We start from the raw sequence: 18,615 nt of genomic DNA, 5'->3' as shown, positions 1-18,615 counted from the left end.
TTTTTTTTTTTTTTTTTTTTGGTTTTGTTTTTCGAGACAGGGTTTCTCTGTGTAGCCCTGGCTGTTCTGGAACTCACTCTGTAGACCAGGCTAGCCTCGAACTCTCGAACTCAGAAATCCGCCTGCCTCTGCCTCCCAAGTGCTGGGATTAAAGGCGTGTGCCACCACTGCCCGGCCGGGGTTTGTTTTTGTTTTTGTTTGTTTGTTTGTTTGTTTCCATTTTTGAGCTGTGGTCTCACTATGCAGTCCTGTCTGGCCTACAACCTGCTATATAGACCAAGCTTGGCTTGAACTAGACATGATCTGCCTGCCCCGGCCCTGCCCCCACCCCGCCCCCTGAGAGCTCAGACTGTAAGTATACCCTTCATTCATACTCTGTTTTCTATTTTTCTTCCTTCTTCCTAGTTTCCTGCTTTAACTTCCTCTCTTGCCTGGCAGACACAATAGTTTAGACTCTACTTGGTACCCACTCCTTTCCCTCTCTGCTAAATACACTTTTGTGTCAGCTAAGAAAATGGCTGTTTAAGCCGGCACGGTGGCACATACCTTTGATCCCAACACTTGGGACACGGAGACGTCCAGATCTCTTGAGTTTGAGATCATTCCTGTCTGCATAGAGTGACAGGTCAGTCAGGGCTCTACAGTGAGATGCTGTTTGAAAAAAAAAAGAAGGAAGGAAGGAAAGAGGAAGGAAGGAAAAAGGAAGGAAGGAAGAAAAGGGAGAAAGAAGAGAAATGGTTCTTTGAACTCTGTCCACTGCTCACTGATTTTAGCCTCATGTTCTGTGTCCTCCTTTCGGCTCCTGCCACCTCCATGGTCATTACATATTAGGAGCTGAGTGTGGCAGCAATTTGAGAACCTACTGTGTTCCTTTCGCCCAGCATCAGGATAAGCCTCCTGTTATGACTTGGGGTTATTTCCAAGAATGAAATGCCAAGTTTATTGAGTGATGTCATCTGGGGAAGGGAAGATGGCTTTTAGGGAGGAGATGGGAGCTCTCTCTTCACAGTGAAAGATCAGAAACCCAAAGTGAACAGTAAGTAGGAAGGAGCTTACAGTCCATACAACCCACGACACAAGCCCAAGAGCTGGAATCCATGTCAGGTTGTCACCATAAAACACTTGAGGAAAAGTGTAAGGAAAAGAGGTCTGCCGTGGTTCACAGTTCTGAAGGCTGAACCCAGCTCAGGGGCCACATCTGGCGAGGGTCACGATGTGTATCTTATAAGATGGAATGTGATCAGAGTAGTGGGTGAGCGGGTGCATACAGAGGAGGATGTGCTGAGAGACTGAGGGAAGAGTACCTGACTTAATGTCACAGTCGGTCTTGTGAGTACTGATCTGGTCCCATGAGACTTAGCTGACCAACCCCTGTGTTTTAGTCACATCTCACGAGTTCCCAGCTCTTAAAGATCCCAGTACATCTCGATACCATGGCATTGAGGAGCCAGCACATGCACCTTTGAACAGCAAACACTTGCCATAGCCAATTCTGTGAGAATTTCAACTTATCACCCCTGACTCTCTTTCTCGGTTTGACCTGCTTGGACCAGAGGTCTGGCTTCCACCTGGGGGGAAAAAGCATCTCATCTAACCCTTTCTTCTAAAGTCCCAGGACTGGTTCTCATTAGGTCAGCAGGAACCATGTGTTTGCCTGTGAACCAATCAGGAGACTAGATTGGATAATGATTGGCCAGAACTGGGCACCTTACTTTCTTCCAAATCATGTAGGGTGTAAGTGAGAAGGGGTAGGCTGGGGACGTAGCTCGGCTGGTACAGTGTATGCCTAGCATGCACACAGCCCTGGGCTTGATTCTCGGTACCACGTGGACTGGGTACCACATGGACTGGGTGTATTGGCACGAGGCTGTGATCCTCATACTCAAGAGAGTTCATCCTCAGTTACATGGTGAGTTCAACACCATCCTGGGATACGGGAAACCTGGCTTCACAAAATCAAGAAAGAAGAATTGGCAAGGAGGCTGAGGATGTCGAAATTGTACCTAGAGTGTACAAAATACTGTTCTCAGTACACACACACACACACACACACACACACACACACAAACACACACACTGCATGGCAACCCTTCTACACCCTGTTTTGTTAACATACGGAAGAATGAGATGGGCCCATGCTGTTAATCACAGCACTTGGGAGGCAGAAGCTGGGGGATCTCTGTTTGTTCAAGGACAGCCTGGTCTACACAGTGATTTTTTGTTTTGTTTTGTTTTTTTTTGAGACAGGGTTTCTTTGTGTAGCCCTGGCTGTCCTGTAACTCACTCTGTAGACGAGGCTGGCCTTGAACTCAGAAATCTGCCTGCTTATGCCTCTTGAGTGCTAGGATTAAAGACGTGTGCCACCATCACCCAGCCTACACAGTGACATACTTAATGGCCACCTAAGTGACTTACCTCTAGGATAGCCAGGGTGACATAGAGAGACTCTATCTTAGAAGAAGGAGGAGGAGGGAGGAGGAGGTGGCAGCAGCTGCAGCTGGAAAGATGGCTCAGTGGTTAAGAGCACTAACTGCTCTTCCAGAGGTCCTGAGTTCAATTCCCAGCAACCACATGGTGGGTCACAACCATATGTAATGGGATCTGATGCCCTCTTCTGGTGTGTGTCTGAAGACAGCTACAGTGTACTCATACATTATATAATAAAATAAATATTTTAAAAAAATCAGGACTAGCAGCTGTGGAAATCCAACACTTACCACACACCTGCCTCTTTCCTTGGTCAGTCAAAGTCCTAATTTTCAAAGCGTCATCCTTGATAGCTGTACCGTCATAGTGTCCTCTCCCTAGCCCCCCGACCCCCAGACCTCTCCCGTCGTGTACGAGGTTCACCCTCCGGCTGTGTTGCTTCTTCCTCCAGGAGACACACAGGATCTACAAACAGAAGCTGGAGGAGCTGACAGCACTGCAGACACTGTGCAGTACTTCTATCAGCAAGCAGAAGAAGCACCTCAAGGACCTGAAGCACATTCTCCAGAGGTAAGGGGGCCAAGGCTTGAAAGCTCGCCCCGGGTCTCTATAGGGAGCTGAGGGTGACCTTGAGTCTCTGACCTGCCTTCCTCCCCTCCTGAGTTGGGATTACAGATGTCAGCTGCTGAGTCTGGTTTACACAGTCCTGGCTTCTCTGAGTTGGAGCCCAGGGCTTTGCACATGTAAGGTGAGTGCTCTATAAACAGAGCCACACCCCAGCCCTCCCCTCGTTCTAAGGGACAGAAACTCAACTCAAAACTGGTTTCAGAAGAAAATGGAAATTTTTAATGGAAAAAAAAAAACCAGAGGTGGCTTCAGGCATCAGTAGATCCAGGGGTCAAAGTGTGTTTGTAGGACTCTGTTTTTTTCCTCTGAGTCCTGCTTTACCCTGGGTTGGCTTTGCTCTCTTGGTCACTGAGGTAAGTCACTTAGGTGGCCATTTGCGAGCTGAGCTTAGACCCTCCAGTCTTCCTGACTGAGGAATCTGGGGCTTTTTTAGTCTTATTACTAATTGTCTGTTGGTCTGACTGTTTGGACAGTATGGGTACCCATCAGAACCCCAGTAAATACCAGTAGAGCTTCCCAGCTCTGCTGTGACTCCTGGAATATCTGCAGACACTGCTTGGCTTTACCACAAGAAGCATCAGCTGAGGAGGGATGACCCATGAGCTAGGGTCCTAGACTGAGGAAGCCTCCTGTTCCAGGGCGTGGGATCTCCCAATATGGTTCTCTTTTTCTTGATCTTTAAAGACAGGGTCTCAGGTAGCCCAAACTGGCCTCACACGGGCTATATCCAAGCATGACCTGAACTCAGACCCGCCTCCACCTCCCAAGTACCTCTGCTGCTGCTACTTCCGCTTCCTCTCCGCTTCTTCTTATTGTCTGTCTGTCTGTCTGTCTATCTATCTGTTTAGGTTTTTTGAGCCGGTTTCTCTGTGGACCCCTGGCTGTCTTAAAACTCTGTAGATCAGGCTGACTTTCAACTCAGAGATCTACCAGCCTCTGCCTCCTGAGTGCTAGGATTAATAGCATGCGCCACCACATTTGGCTTGCCCCTGCCTCCTCTGAGTGTGTGTTCCACCACACTTGGCTTACCCTGAATGTGAATGTGAGCCTCCTGAGTGTTGGGTTTACAAGTGCATGCCACCATACCCACCTCCAGCTTTTCTTGTTTTGAGAGTTGCCTCTCTCCCAAGGGCAACAGGAAGACCGTGATGGGCTGATGGCTATACTATCTCCTGCCTCTCAGTCCTCTTAGGAATCTTTGAATTCTGTTACAGTAGAAGAAAACAGTTCAGCACAGCCAGCTACTGTGTGCTGAGTACTATTCCAGACGCTTCACAGTGTCTACTTACGTGACCTTTACATAGCTACTGTTTTTTTTTTGTTTTTCTTTTTTTGAAGATTTATTTATTTTATATGTGTTAGTACACTGTCACTGTCTTCAGATATACCAGAAGAGGGTATTGGATCTCATTACAGATGGTTGTGAGGCACCGTATGGTTGCTGGGAATTGAATTCAGGACCTCTGGAAGAGCAGTCAGTGCTCTTAACCACTGAGCCATCTCTCCAACCCTACATAGCTACTGTTTGTGAAGTACCCCGATGGATGTCATTCTTTTTTTTTTTTTTTTTTTTTTTAAGTTTTTCGAGACAGGGTTTCTCTGTATAGCTCTGGCTGTCCTGGAACTCACTCTGTAGACCAGGCTGGCCTCGAACTCAGAAATCTGCCTGCCTCTGCCTCCCAAGTGCTGGGATTAAAGGTGTGTGCCACCACCACCCGGCGATGGATGTCATCCTTATCCGCCGGTTATGGGAAGGGAGGCAGAGATTGGAGGACATCACTGAGGCTACAGGAGCTCAGCATCCCTCCTGTTACAGGTATAAGCGCCATTCCAGCCACGAGGAGGCGGAGCTCATCCAGCAGATGGCGGCCAACATTAAGGAGCGGCAGAACATCTTCTTCGACATGGAGGCCTACCTACCGAAGAAGAATGGGTACGAGCCTTCTGATTTCCTGCTGCAGGCCCCCACGCCCTGCTGGGGTGTGAGAGTCCCAGGACTGGGGAGAACAGGTCAAGGAGGAGCTGCAGTCCTTCTCTTGTGGCCGGGAGTGACGTCCCTAGGGCAGTTTGAGCTGGCACCTGGTACCTGCGTGTACCACCTGGGGTAGAAGGAAAGTGTTCTCTCAAGAGAGAGAACCAACATGTAGTGAGTGCATTTTACATGCCCAGAATTGTCCTGGACATGCCTGAGGCAGCAGTGACTGTGTCCTCAACAATCTACTGTATTACATTGGGGTGTCGTCCCCCCGCCTTTTGTTTCCCTCAGGGATTGGAACCAGGGCACCCTGGCAGACTAGGCAGTGTTCTAGGCTCAGCTGTATCCCACCTGTCTGTATTTATTTGTTTTTTTTTTTTTTTTAAACCCTTTAAGGCAGGCCCTCATTATTTTGCCCTGGCTGGCCTGGAACTCCCTATAAACCAAGCTGCCCTCGAACTCATGGTGATCCTCCTGCCTCTGCCTCCAGAGTGCTTGAATTACAGGTGTGTGCCACACTCTGCCCTTACCTACTTTCTGTTTTTGAAGCAGGGTTCAGCCCGGCATGGAGTCAGCTCTTTCCTGAGGAAAGGTTGCTTGTAAGCCTCCTCCAGATGGGTACCACCCGGTAGCCCTGGGTCATTGTCACCCATCCCCCCCTTTTGTCTTTTTTGCTGTATTTGGATTAAACACTTCCCAAGTTAGTTGGCAGTCCATTTAACAGCACCTCCTCCATCACTGGAGACCCGTGAAGCAGTGTGTCGCTCAAATTCTTTTCCCCAGCTTTTCTCTCCGAACCCTTTCCGGGATGTTGTGTTAGTTGGGAGTCTGTGTAGCACAGGCTAGACCAGAGTTATGAGGGATTCATAGCTAAGATATTAGTATGAATATAGACCAGGGACGGATGGATCCTGCCAGGTAGATCCAGTTAGAGTCCTCTTCTCGCTGAGCTTTCTTTTGAACTGTCTTTTCCATTGTGCACATTTTTTTCTATTCATAGGCAGGCTTTTTCTATAAGCTGTCACCCCTCACCCCCACCCCCAGCAATGCTACCCTGGCTTCTACCTGCCTGGCCATTGTTTTGTTGTTGTTGTTGTTGTTGTTTTGTTTTGTTTTGTTTTTTTTTGGTTTTTTGAGACAGGGTTTCTCTGTGTAGCCCTGGCTGTCCTGGAACTCACTCTGTAGACCAGGCTGGCCTCGAACTCAGAAATCCGCCTGCCTCTGCCTCCCAAGTGCTGGGATTAAAGGCGTGTGCCACCACCACCTGGTGACTCTGTGGTTAAGAGCACTTGTTGCTCTTGCTGAGGACTGGGTTCAATTCCCAGCACCCACATGTTGGCTGGCAACTGTCTGTAATTGTAGTTCCAGGGGATCTGATGTCCTCTTCTGGGTTCTGACAGCAGTACACACATGTGGTGTACTGATATGCATATGAGTAAAAGATGCACACACACACACATACATACAGAGAAAGAGAGAGAGAGAGAGAGAAGGAGGGAGAGAGAGAGAGAGGAAAGAGAGAGAGAGAGAGAAGAAGAGAGGGGAGAGAGAGAGAGAACACATTCATGAGAATGGATTTCTCTCTGTCATAAAGAGTCAGAGATAAGAGGCTAAGAACCAAGGGCTCATGAGATCATCAAGGGGCCCATATTTCCTCTGGCCAATGCTCCCCTACCCCTCAGGAGTTGTCTTCTTTCATGAGTTCAAGGACAGTCCCCACCATCATAGTCTCAGAAAGGGAAAAGAGGGGGAGGGAAGAAAATCGTCTCTTTTTACAAAAAAACCAGTTGCCATGTCTTGTAACAGCTCAACAGCTACCATATACTGTGACCCAATCATACCCTTCCAGTGTGTATGCCCAGTAGAAACTCATATTCCTGCGTTTATATATGTGTGAGCATGTTTGTGGGCACATGTATGTCTTGGCGTGTATGTGGAGGTTAGCTGACACCTCAGAGGACTCTGTTCTCCAATTGTGTGGGTGGGTTCCAGGGATCGAACTCAGGTCGTCAGGCTTAGCCGCATGTACTTTTATCAAATAACTCTTGTTGGCCTAGAATCTTTTTAAAATTGACCTGGATGTTGAATAAATGCCTTTGACTCTTTGGCTGTAAGTTAGTCATACTTGGGCTACAGGTTAGTGACGTGCTTACGTCTGGCTGCAAAGGAGGATGGGAGATTAGCTGTAAAGGCCTGTAAGTTAGCTTTAGTGGGGGAGACAGATGGGCATGCTGTCGTGTATGCAGTTAGCACTGTTCTCAGCCATTCGTGGGGCCTGTTTGACCACTGGCTTAGCCTCCTGTGTTTTGGTGTGAGATGTTCAGTGTGCATTCCCTAAGCTTGAAAAGTGTTGGTTGCACCCTCACAGGCCTTTCCTTCCAGGCTCTACTTGAATCTGGTTCTTGGCAATGTGAACGTCACCCTCCTCAGCAATCAGGCCAAGTGAGTATGCCTGGCTCCCGTGTGACTCTTGGTACTTGGGATGATGGAGTGAAGCTAGGGTTTTTGCACGGATCAGAACTTGTTAGCAGTTGAAGCCCTGGCTGTCTGGCTTCCTGACCCTGCCTACCTCAGTGGGGGAGCCCTGGGGGGAACCTCTGCTTCCTTACTTTCACAGAGTCAGTGTTGTGGATAGACCATCCTATTTTCCACGAGAGTGACAGCGACTCTGTCTTAAATCTTATCACAGCGTTTGTCCTGGGGAACAGAGTCCTGTCTAACCAAATCTAAGTGACATTTCTAGCTGACATTGGCCCTTGTTTTTGCTGCAATCTTTACGTAAGGATAGAGAAAACTTGTCTGTCACCCAGGTCTGTCCCCAGCATGGCCTCAAAGCCCAGGGACAGGGCCCTTTTGTAGTTGATCCTCTTTCCCTCACTAGGTTTCCCTGTAGATCAATGGGCAGGATATGGCAGCAGAGGCAGGGCTAGGGGCTGGTGGGACACGGTGGGATGGCAGCCATATGAGACGTTTCCTGCGGTGTCTGCCGTGGCAGGTTTGCTTACAAGGACGAGTATGAGAAGTTTAAACTCTACCTGACCATAATCCTGCTTCTGGGTGCCGTGGCATGTCGCTTTGTCCTTCACTACAGGTAACGGGGCGCGGTGGTAAGTGTGAGGGAGGGCACGGGGGCGTGAGGAGGGGGTCCTCAGGGAGGCCGTCTTTTCTGTTTCCCTAACCCATGGCTACTGTAGGGTGGGGGAAGGAGTACTTCTGACAGGAAGCAGCATTCCTGTCCACCCCGTACCCATCTAGCAAGCTTTATGGAGTAGGTGTTGCCCGGCAGGGTCTCATGATGCAGTAGTGGGCGGAGTCCGTGGGTGGAGTTAGTGGGCGGAGTCAGTGGCCGGAGTCTAGTGTGGTCGGTGCATACGCTGGGATGTGAGGCGGCCTCAGAATGGGGCACAGCGCTGACACACTGCAGCATGGATGGGCTTCGTCAGCATCATGCTAAGTGAAAGCACACAGGTACACATGCACACGTACTGTACATGTGCATTGGTATGAAATGTCCAGAGGAACAGGTTTAGAGAGACACACAGTGGGGCGGGACTTGCCAGGGGATGCAGGAATGGGAAATAGCAATTCAAGGCCACCACCAGCATTTTTTTTTTAATTTATTTATTTATTTATTTCATGTATGTGAGTACACTGTCGATGTCTTCAGACATACCAGAAGAGGGCATCGGATCCCATTACAGGTGTTTGTGAGCCACTGCGTAGTTGCTGGGAATTGAACAAGCAGTCAGTGCTCTTAACTGCTGAGCCATCTCTCCAGCTCACCACTAGCATTTCTTAATTTAATTAATTAATTTTTTTTTGAGAGTGATGAAATGCCCTGGAATTAGTCAACAGTATAACAGAATGAACAAAAGACACCAAACCACATGCTTTTTAAATTTTTTTAAATTAGGATTTATTTATTTATTTATTTATTTATTTATCTATTTATTGCTCTGATAGAGGGTCTCTTTGTAGCCCTAGCTGGCCTGGAAGTCACTTCATAGACCAGGCAGGCCCAACATTCACAGTGATCTGCTGCCTGTGCCTCCCAAGTGCTGGGATGAAAGGCCTGTCCTACTCAGCCTTCAAATTACATACTTTCAAAGGGAAAATTTTTATGGCATGTGAGTTATATCTCAGCTACAAAATAAATAAATAAACGGGACCCAGGATGTAACACTGTTCTTGCTTGGCATGCAAGAAGGGCTTGGGTCAGTCCTCAGCATTGAATGAACCAGGTGTGGTGGTACACCCCTGTAATCCCAGCTCTCAGAGTGGAGGCCATCAGAGGATACATGAGACAGTTGATACATAGAGAGATTAATGCAGGAAAAACAAAAAGAGCCAGCCCAGGCCATCTGGATTTAAATCCTGGCCTTGAGGCAGAATGGTTGTATCTATGGGCAGATTCCCTATGGGGTCCCCACTCTCTCCATTTGTCAGACGTGACAACAAGCCGCACCTCCCGGGGTTATAGCCATTCACTATGTGATAGTACCCAGTGTCTGCTCATCACTGACGGATCAGAGAGAAGGGGAGGGCAGACAGTGCTGAACTGAGGATGGAGGAAGGAACCATATACCACCAGGAGGGTCTGGTCCATTCCCCTCTCTGCTTGGGTTTTCTCCTGTAAGCAGGGAGGCAGCCAAGTCTGGTTTAGGCATTTGGCCTAAATGTCAAGGGTTTATTTCCTGGCATGCACTTTGCCGAAAGAGTCCAGCTGCTGTCCTGGTTACTTGAATTTCCCAACAAAGGTCCTTGCAGGCTCTTAGTCCATGCCTGGCTGCTGCCACTGTCTGACTTGTGCCCCCGAGGGCAAAGGCTGTGCACACCAGTTACGCCTGCTCATCTGCCCCTCTGGGAGAGAGTTGGAGTTCTTGGTATGCCGTCAGAAGTCCTCACACTGAGGCCTCTGGGTTCCTCCCAGGGCAGCCTGCGGAGTGTCTGTGTCATGTTCTAATCCAGAGTCTAAGCTTCCCCCTAGAGCCTGGGCATTTTCCTGTTTCTCCCCTCTGCTTATCCACGAGTCTCAGACCTAAGATCTCTCTAGTGAAGTTTCGCCAACTAGAGAACATAGCAGCAAACGTAATGTCGCCACTCTGGAGGCTGAAGTGAGAGGTCAGGATGATGCAGGAGCGTGCTGGCTCTGAGTTCCGAGAAAGCTCTCCCTCCCATGCCTCTCATTGCTTTCATCAGTCATTGGCGCTTTATAGCTTAGACCTGTTGAGCTCCGGTTGCCATGTGGGCTGGATGGTTAGGGAGGGAGCCTCTGCTCCATCTTGGGATATGGATGGATGGAGTCTGGGCATAGGCAAGAGGAGACACCCAAGAATTGATGCAAACACTGGGCAGTTCCGGTCCTGGCTGTCCTCTCAGTGAGGGGAGAGCGCAAGCTGTTTCATGGGAGGATGTTTCTTCCAAGCAGGGTGACAGACGAAATCTTCAACTTCCTGCTCGTGTGGTATTACTGCACCCTGACCATTCGGGAGAGCATCCTCATCAGCAATGGTTCCAGGTAACTAGAAGCACGGTCTGTGGGGACGGCCGCTCAACCGGAGGGACAGGGAGCCAAAGAGAAATGTGGACATCCAGGGTGGGGGAGACCATGCCTGATGCCGTGGGCATAATGTCACCTACCTTATGGTCAGTCTCTCGGTGACAAGCGACAGAAATCCCAAGTCCGATTCACTGTCATTAGAAATCTGTCGTCTTACTGGGCAGTGGTGGCGCATGCCTTTAATCCCAGCACTTGGGAGGCAGAGGCAGGTGGATTTCTGAGTTTGAGGCCAGCCTGGTCTACAGAGTGAGTTCTAGGACGGCCAGGGCTACACAGAGGAAACCCTGTCCTGAAAAACCAAAAAAAAAAAAAAAAAAAAAAAAAAAAAAATCCGTTGTCTCAGAAAAACACAGGAGGTTCACTGGGACTGACCTCAGGTAGGGTTTATCCAAGGTCTCCGACACTGAGTAATAACTCGGTTTCTCTCTCATCCTTCACCCCCCCCCCACTCGGTACTGTCTATTCCTGGGCTCTATATAAGGTGATCCAACAGTCCTGGGTTTATGCCATCACTCCTAGCAGACAGGACATGTTTTCTTTCTGCCGAGAGTCTCGCCAGCTTTGCTCCATCGGCTGGGAGCAGGCACTGGCTGGACCGCACGCCTCTCTGAACCAGTCCTTGCTACCAGAGAATGCAAGGCTGTGATTGGCTAGGCTTGAGTGCTCACAGTTCCAGGGAACTGACTGGGACGCTGAAGGAATGAAGAAAAGACAAAGTCATGCACACACAGACAGACACATGAACACGAAGAAACAACTGGGTTGGGTGGACGAGGCTCTCTGAGAAACAACCTGCAGCACCCCAGAAGCTCAGTGTGTTTATAATACAGAGTTGAACACAGATGTGTGGTCGTTGCATACAGCTAGACCAAGGAGTCTTCAGTCCGTAAATACCCGGGGTGGGGGTGGAGGGTGGGGTGTCGGGTGTGGGGAGGAAGCTACAGTGGATGTTTCCTGCACATACCATCATCTTTCGTAGTTGGACCAGGAAGGAAGGCTTTGTAATTTCTCCAAGCCTAGCCGGGGATGGATTTGCCATTTCCTCATGGATCTGAGGGTCGGGGATCTTTGACCCGGCCTCCCCAATTCTGCTAAGATCCATCAGCAACATAGATGCAAGTGTTGGGAGTGAGGTGGGTCACCAGAGGAACACTGTTACAGTCGGGGTGAGTGGGGTTTGGTGAAAGGACTGGAAAGTCTTGCACAAGAGATGAGGGTCTTGTAGAAACCGCGCCTTGTCCCAGGGGATCCCAGGGTGTCTCTGAGCAGCTCTGGAGTACCATGTAACCTATGGCCCCTCTTTGGACTGTTTTGGTGTCCCTTGGGAGAGTCACCATATCTCAGTGTCAGTGTCTGAATCTAGGCATCAGGAGGTTCCCAATGGTCCTGAAGTCAAGAAGACCCCTGATTTCTTCATCCTCCATCAGCTCTGCCTGCCTCTGAGCAGAGTCCCGGGACCCAGTCAGGATCCATGATTGGGGGACTGGAGAGATGGCCCAGCAGTTAAGAGTGTTTTCTACTCTTGCAGAGGACCCATGTTTGGTTCCCAGCACCTACAGCCATCTGTAACTCTAGTCCCAGAGGACCCAACACCCTCTTCTAGCCTCGGAGGACACTGGGCACACAGATAAAGCACACACCTATATGCAGGCAAAAACAAAACAAAACAAAAAACAACAAAAAACAACAACAACAAAAAACACTAAAAAAAAGTAAAACACTGAAAAAAAAAAGTATTTTAAAGTGCTCCATGATTTGGGGCTGGCAAGATTGCGGTGGGCAAAGGCAAAGCCTGACCACGTGACCTGTTCCTGGAACCCACAAAGTGGAAGGAGAGAACCAACTATAAAGTTTTTTCCTGACCTCCATACACTCTCACTTATAATAAATAAATACACATAATTAAAATATTTCTGAAAAGATCCGTATTATGCTATGAGCAGTAGTACACGCCTTTACTCCCAGTTCTCGGGAGGCAGAGGCAGGTAGATCTCTTGTGAATTCCAGGCCTGCCAGGGCTACATAGTGAGATCCTGTCTCAAAAAAAAAAAAAAAAAATCCATGATTTTCCACCTGTAGAACCTGTTTTCTAAATGTCTAGTTCCTTTTTGTGGTGACCCTTAACTTCCTACCCACCTTCCTACTGCCTTTTTTAAATTATTTCTTTACCTCAGGTGGGGCATGTGTAACGCTGGTCCAAGTGTGGAGGACTAAGGATAGCTTGTGGTTCTCAGTTCTTTCCTGGAGCTGAGCTTAGGTTGGTTAGGCTTGGGGAGGCAGGTGCCCCTTACCCTTAAAGCTGAGTCTTTAAGTCTTGGTCTTCTGCTGGGCCTGGTGGCACACGCCCTTAATCCCAGCACTTGGGAGGCAGAGGCAGGTAGATCTCTGTGAGTTTGAGGCCAGCCTGGTCTACAAAACTAGTTCCAGGACAGCCAAAGTCACCCCTTCCCAACCCCCAGAACTGGGACACTGAGACATCATCTGCCAACTACCCTCTAAGTCATGTGACACTCTGGTTGTCTCTTGCCGCAGGTTCTTCCCCTGCGTGTTCTCACCCTGAACACTGAGCCAAGAGGTAAGGACCAGAACTGCCATCCCATGGTACACAGCAATGCTTAGGGCCTGTAGCAGGTAGATAGAGTCAGTGTTTCTCAAGCAGTCCTCCCTTGTCTGTGCCAATGAAGCCATCTCCATGTACTACCTGGGCTGTGAGTTCTTCACGACTCAGATCAACCCCTCCCCATTTTATTTGTTCGTTTCTTTTTCTTTTGAGTTGGAGTCTTCACTGTAACCCAGACTGGGTTCTCCCTGCTTTATCTGCCTCAGTTGCCAAGGTTACAGGTGTGTACCGCCATGCCTGGCAACAATCTTCCTACTTTCTTTTTTTGATAGTTGTTGTTGAAACAGGGTCTCACTATGTAGCCCTGGCTGCCCTGGAACTAGCTACATAGACTAGGCTGGCCTTGAACTCACAGAGATCCCCTTTCTTCTGACTCCCAAGTGCCGAGATTAAATGCGTGTGCTATCACACCAAGTTACATCTTCTCTTCCCCCTCCCCTTCTTTAACTTTCCGATTGCCTGCTTACCTCCTGTCTCTGTGGTCCTGTTGTCAGTCTCATTGTTTCTGTTGAACACTTTAAGAGTATTGGGGTGGGGGTGGGGCGTGGAGAGAGATGGCTCAGTGGTTAAGAGCGTGTATTATTCTTATAGAGGCCTGCAGTTGGATTCCCCACACTCACATCTGGCAGCTCACAACTGCCGGTAACTCCAGCTCCAGGCGATTCCACACTTGGGCAAAGGCACATACGTGCACACATGGATGGGTAGATGGATGGATGGATGGGTGGATGGATGGATGGATGGATGGAGATATAGATTTGTAGATACAAAGAGACAGATAACTAATAAAGGACCTCTGAGAGCACGTTGGCAGTAGTTACTTTGTTTTTGTGTTTGCTTTAGTACGTTTAGCTGTGGACCGGCCATTACTGGAGAGAAAGGAACAGAATTACAAGAGAGGGTCCCCTGGAAAGATGAAGCTCACCAGGGGCACTGAGGTGTCAGCTGTGTGGATCCAGATCACACCTCACTTGGCCGCAGTTTAGCAGGAACTTTTCTGGGTTTCTTGGAGCACTTTTGTTGTGTTTGTGGGTCTGCGATGCCCAAGCCCCCCACCCCATCCACTCGGCCACGCCCCTACGTCCACTTGGCTGCGCCCACCACGTCCACTCGGCACACATTGGATTTGTTCCCTCAGTGCTAGACACTGGGTTAGAGATATTGAGATAAGTCACTCTTTGCCTCTAGGGATCACTCACAGACTTTAAAAGAGGTTTTCCTGCACAGTCCCATACAGTGGCGGAACTAGAGCCCAAGGCCCGGGGGAGGGGAGGCTGGAGTAGACCCAGTGGCCCTAGCTCCTAGAATGACTTACAGGAGCTGTGGCCAGCCTGTGGGGAGATGGAGCAAGGCAGGTGGACAACTCCCTTCATCTTTACTTTCTTTACATTAATTTTATTGTCTATTTATGTGTGGTTTGTGTGTATGTAGGAAATGCCTGTGCAACCGTGTTCATCTCAGTTTTTAATATTTACCTTATAGGTATGTGTGGGCATGCATTTGCAGCTGCATACATCTTAATTTTTTACATCTGTTTATTGTCTCCACGTATATGGGTGGGTGTGCATATGCTGTTGTGCTTCAATTTTTAAATTTGTTTTATTTATAGTCTGCGAGTATGTGGGTATGCACATGTCACCGTGTGTACATGGGAGATAACAGTACAGCCCGGGGGAGTCAGTCATCTCCTCCACCATGCAGGCTCTGGGGATTGAATTCAGGCTGACAGGCTTGGCAGCATGTGCCCCTCCCACTGAGCCATCCCTCTGGTCTCTCTTTCACCCTTCAAGCACCACAGGGCCTGTGCAAGGCTGGTACTCGGTAAACACCCCATAAGCCTTACTGAGATGAATAAGATCTGGGCCCTTTGGTACAGAGAGGTCTTTGGAGATACCTAGGTGTCCTGGGACAGCAGCCCTGAATCACACAGGTCTCCTGTGATAGGCTCCTTGAAGCATGAACACAAACTTTGTCAATGTCCCTGCTTTGTACCTAGGGTCATGGAAAGCAGGTCTGGGGTGGCGGGGTGGGGATTGTCCCACTTTGAGATGGACCTTCCCCAATGGGTGTCACTCATTAACTCAATAAACAGCCAGCTTCCCTTTTGTTTTGTAAATATTGGAAACCCACCTAACAGGGACCAAATCTGAAGGGTGTTTACTGCTCTTTATCTGGGAAGTTTAAGGGGGGGGAAGAAGGGCTCCAGCAATGTCAGGAGCCCCATTGGCTACCTGCTTTCCCCTGGTTTGCTCCCCACAGCCCAGGCTGCCTTCCTGTCTACAATGCTGGAGCAGAAAATCTACCTGTCACCGAGCCAGCAGGAGTCTTGATACAGACTTCTGATTGGCTAGGCTCAAGTCACTTACTGACTTCTGAGCCAATCGCTGTGGCTGGAGGGCTGCGGAACCCAGAGGGCTGGCTCTGAGCTGAGTGTAGCTATTCCTCCTCTCCATTCAAACCCCTGAGTGGGGAAGGTGCTACCCCATGAGGAAGCAGAGGTCTGGGAGCCAGAATGGCTGATAATTGACAGATGGCAAACGAGCCTTCCCTTCTGGGTCAGAATGACTGCAAAGAGCCAGATATGGTCCCCAGTTTCCACTTTTTTTGGGGGGGGGGGGCGACTAGACTTAGAACAAACATTTCCTAAGAATGGTGGGCAAGGAGAGAATCTGTAGAACAGAAGTCATGCCACCGGCTCCCCTGAAAATCCAAAGCAGAAAGCCAGAGGCCACCTGGTGTTTAGTAGTGTGCCTGGTGCACTCTCTGCAAATGCTAACGTGTCCTGCAGAGAGAAGCAGTGAGCTCTCCCCCACACAGCCCAGCAAGCAGTACATTCTGTCCCTACATTCCAGACGCAGGTGTACCTGCTCTTCCTGGAGCCCACAGTTCCCCTGCAAGCTGCATTTCTATAGCAAACAGGTCCAGAAAGTAATCCTTCAGTGGTGCAGGTTTAGTGAGGGTGAAGCAGAAGTCTAAAATTGACTGTAGTGATGGTTTGCCAGCTCCGTGAAAACACTTAAATGCACTGAATCACATAGTATCTATTACAATGGAAACTGTTACACTGACACATACGCAGAGAGCCGGCCTAGAGAGCCTTGGGCTATGGAGATGCCTTGCTCGTGAATGCCAAGCTAGGAAAGAAGGTGGATTTGTAGTTTCACCCGATGTCACCGAGCCGTGTTTATTGGTGGCATCTGTCAGAGCTGGGCTCTGGGCACAGCGAGCTGTGAAATTAAAAGCCGCTGTTCAGTCAGGCTTGTTGCCCAGGGTCCGCATCAAGCCGGAGCTGCTCTCACACCAGGAGAGAGTGTTTCTCCAGGGAGCTTTAGCAGAGAGTAGGACAGAGGGGTCCGGGGGCAGCCAAGGTCTGAGGGCTGTGGCGTGGCCTCGAAAAGCTCTGGGGAGGTTGCAGCGAGACCTCTTGGTTGCTTGTTAAGTGGAAAGTCTGAAATCTGGCTAACTGCCCTTACTGTTAAGAAATTGGAGCCAGAGTCCTTTAGAATCTGAAAGGCTGAAGGTACATGAGGGCTGCTGGGGACAAAGAAGTAAATGTCTTACCCTGACTTTGTGACATGTGACACTCACGTGTAGGAGTGCAGAGCAAGTCTGAAGCATGTCTGTAAGCAGTGCGTACAGAGGCCAAAGGTGTTGGATCGGCCGTAGCTTCAGTTTCAGGTGGCTGCAAGACACCTAATGTGGATCTCGGGAACTGAACTCGGGTCCTTTAGAGGAGCAGCAAGGGCTTTTAACCTTTCTTTATATTTGAGCAGTTTCCAATATATTGTCCAGGCTGGCCTTGAACTCAGATCCTCCTGTGTTGACCTGCATGTTGGGATTACAGGCGTGTGTCACCATGCCTGGCCTCAGGCTACTTCTCTCCACAGCCACAGGTTTTGGGCATTATTTCATTCATGGCGTTTGCCTGCTTTTGAGAATGGTGGCAACATAGAGCCATGTCAGCTGCACGTGGTAGATTCTTCTTCCTGTTGAGAATAAAGTGTTAGTGCCCACCCGTTTACCCAGGGGCAGATTCTCAAGGTCCTCTTGACTTTTTTCTTTCTTTTTTTTTTTTTTTGAAACAGCCTCCCATTGTGTAGACCAGGCTGGTCTTGAACTCACAGAGATTGGCCTGCCTCTGCCTCCTGAGTACTGGGATTGGAGAGATAGCACCTTGGATCCATCTCCTTAATCCTCTCTAAAGAGGGTTCTGGAGAGATCAACCCCCGCCTCCCCTCCCCCCAATTCCCATTGCCGGGTCTCTAAGGAACTTACTGCTCCCAGATGCTTTTGGCAAAGCAGGTTGCTACAGTGTATTGGTTAGCGTTTCCCAGAGGCAAGCTGGAGAAGCCGGGGAGGCCTGAAGCGGACCTGGGCACTTGGAAGTTTGAGAACCCGGCTTCTCTTTCCTGGGTTGGCTCTGATGCCGAGGGGGATGTAACTAGGTTCAGGAACCCCCAAGCTGAAGGAGCCCCAATTTTTCACAATAAGATTCCCACGACTTTTAACTGCATGCAACGCCAGGCCTCGATCTCTGACAGGTGAAAGCAGTTAACTGGGGATATATGGGAGACACCACTGTAGTGTCATATCTCTGCCTGTATGGGGTAACGTTGAACTTATGACTCTGTGTGTGTGTACACGAACATGTGCAAACATATGTGTGTGTATTACACATTTACTAAGCAGCGGCTCTGTTTCCACTGCCACAGATGAGCTTAACACAGTCACCCTTCCCCGCTCCTCTGGGGCTTATAAGTGTATAGGAAAGAGGCTCAGATTACAGACGAGAAACAATCACACATAATAAACACCATAAAGAAAATAAAGCCATGGCTGGAGTGGTTACTCAGCAGTTAAGAGCACTACCTTCTTTCAGAGGACTGGGATTCAATTCCCAGCACCCACACAGCAGCTCTTAGTTGTCCGTAACTCTAGTTCCATAGAATCCAACACCCTTTTCTAGCTTACAGACACACACACACACACACACACACACACACACTACATAGACATCATAAAGACAAAACAGTTATACACATAAAATTTAAAGGAAAAAAAAAGCCTGGCGTGGTGGAACTCGCCTTTAATCCCAACACTTGGCGGGCAGAGCCTGAGTATCTCTGAGTTCAAGGACATCATGATCTGCACAATGAGCTACACAGGGAGACCCTGTCTAAAGAAAGAAGAAAGGGGGGGGGCTGGAGAGATGGCTCAGAGGTTAAGAGCACTGATTGCTTCCTCTTCCAGAGATCCTGAGTTCAATTCCCAGCATCCACGCGGTGGCTCACAACTGTCTGTATAATGCATCTGATGCCCTCTTGTGGTGTGTCTGAAGACAGCTACAGTGTATTCACATAGATATAATAAATAGTTCTTTAAAAAAAAAAAAGAAAAAGGAAACAA

The 18,615-nt window shown here is 49.0% G+C and overlaps 1 protein-coding gene across 1 annotated transcript in view; it reads left to right on the top strand.

Moving 5' to 3' along the window:
- Tmem120b (transmembrane protein 120B) overlaps positions 1 to 18,615 on the top strand; it is a 41,899-nt gene that overhangs the window by 18,939 nt on the left and 4,345 nt on the right. Inside the window, exons 2-6 of the mRNA XM_028765917.1 lie at positions 2,879 to 2,997; positions 4,871 to 4,987; positions 7,412 to 7,471; positions 8,025 to 8,120; positions 10,458 to 10,547. Coding sequence (XP_028621750.1) covers positions 2,879 to 2,997; positions 4,871 to 4,987; positions 7,412 to 7,471; positions 8,025 to 8,120; positions 10,458 to 10,547 — 482 coding nt within the window. The remainder of the gene's footprint in view (positions 1 to 2,878; positions 2,998 to 4,870; positions 4,988 to 7,411; positions 7,472 to 8,024; positions 8,121 to 10,457; positions 10,548 to 18,615) is intronic.

Source organism: Grammomys surdaster, unplaced genomic scaffold (assembly GCF_004785775.1).
Source record: "Grammomys surdaster isolate TR1022 unplaced genomic scaffold, NIH_TR_1.0 166, whole genome shotgun sequence".
Classification (NCBI taxonomy): domain Eukaryota; kingdom Metazoa; phylum Chordata; class Mammalia; order Rodentia; family Muridae; genus Grammomys; species Grammomys surdaster.
This window is presented reverse-complemented; position numbering and strand designations above follow the sequence as displayed.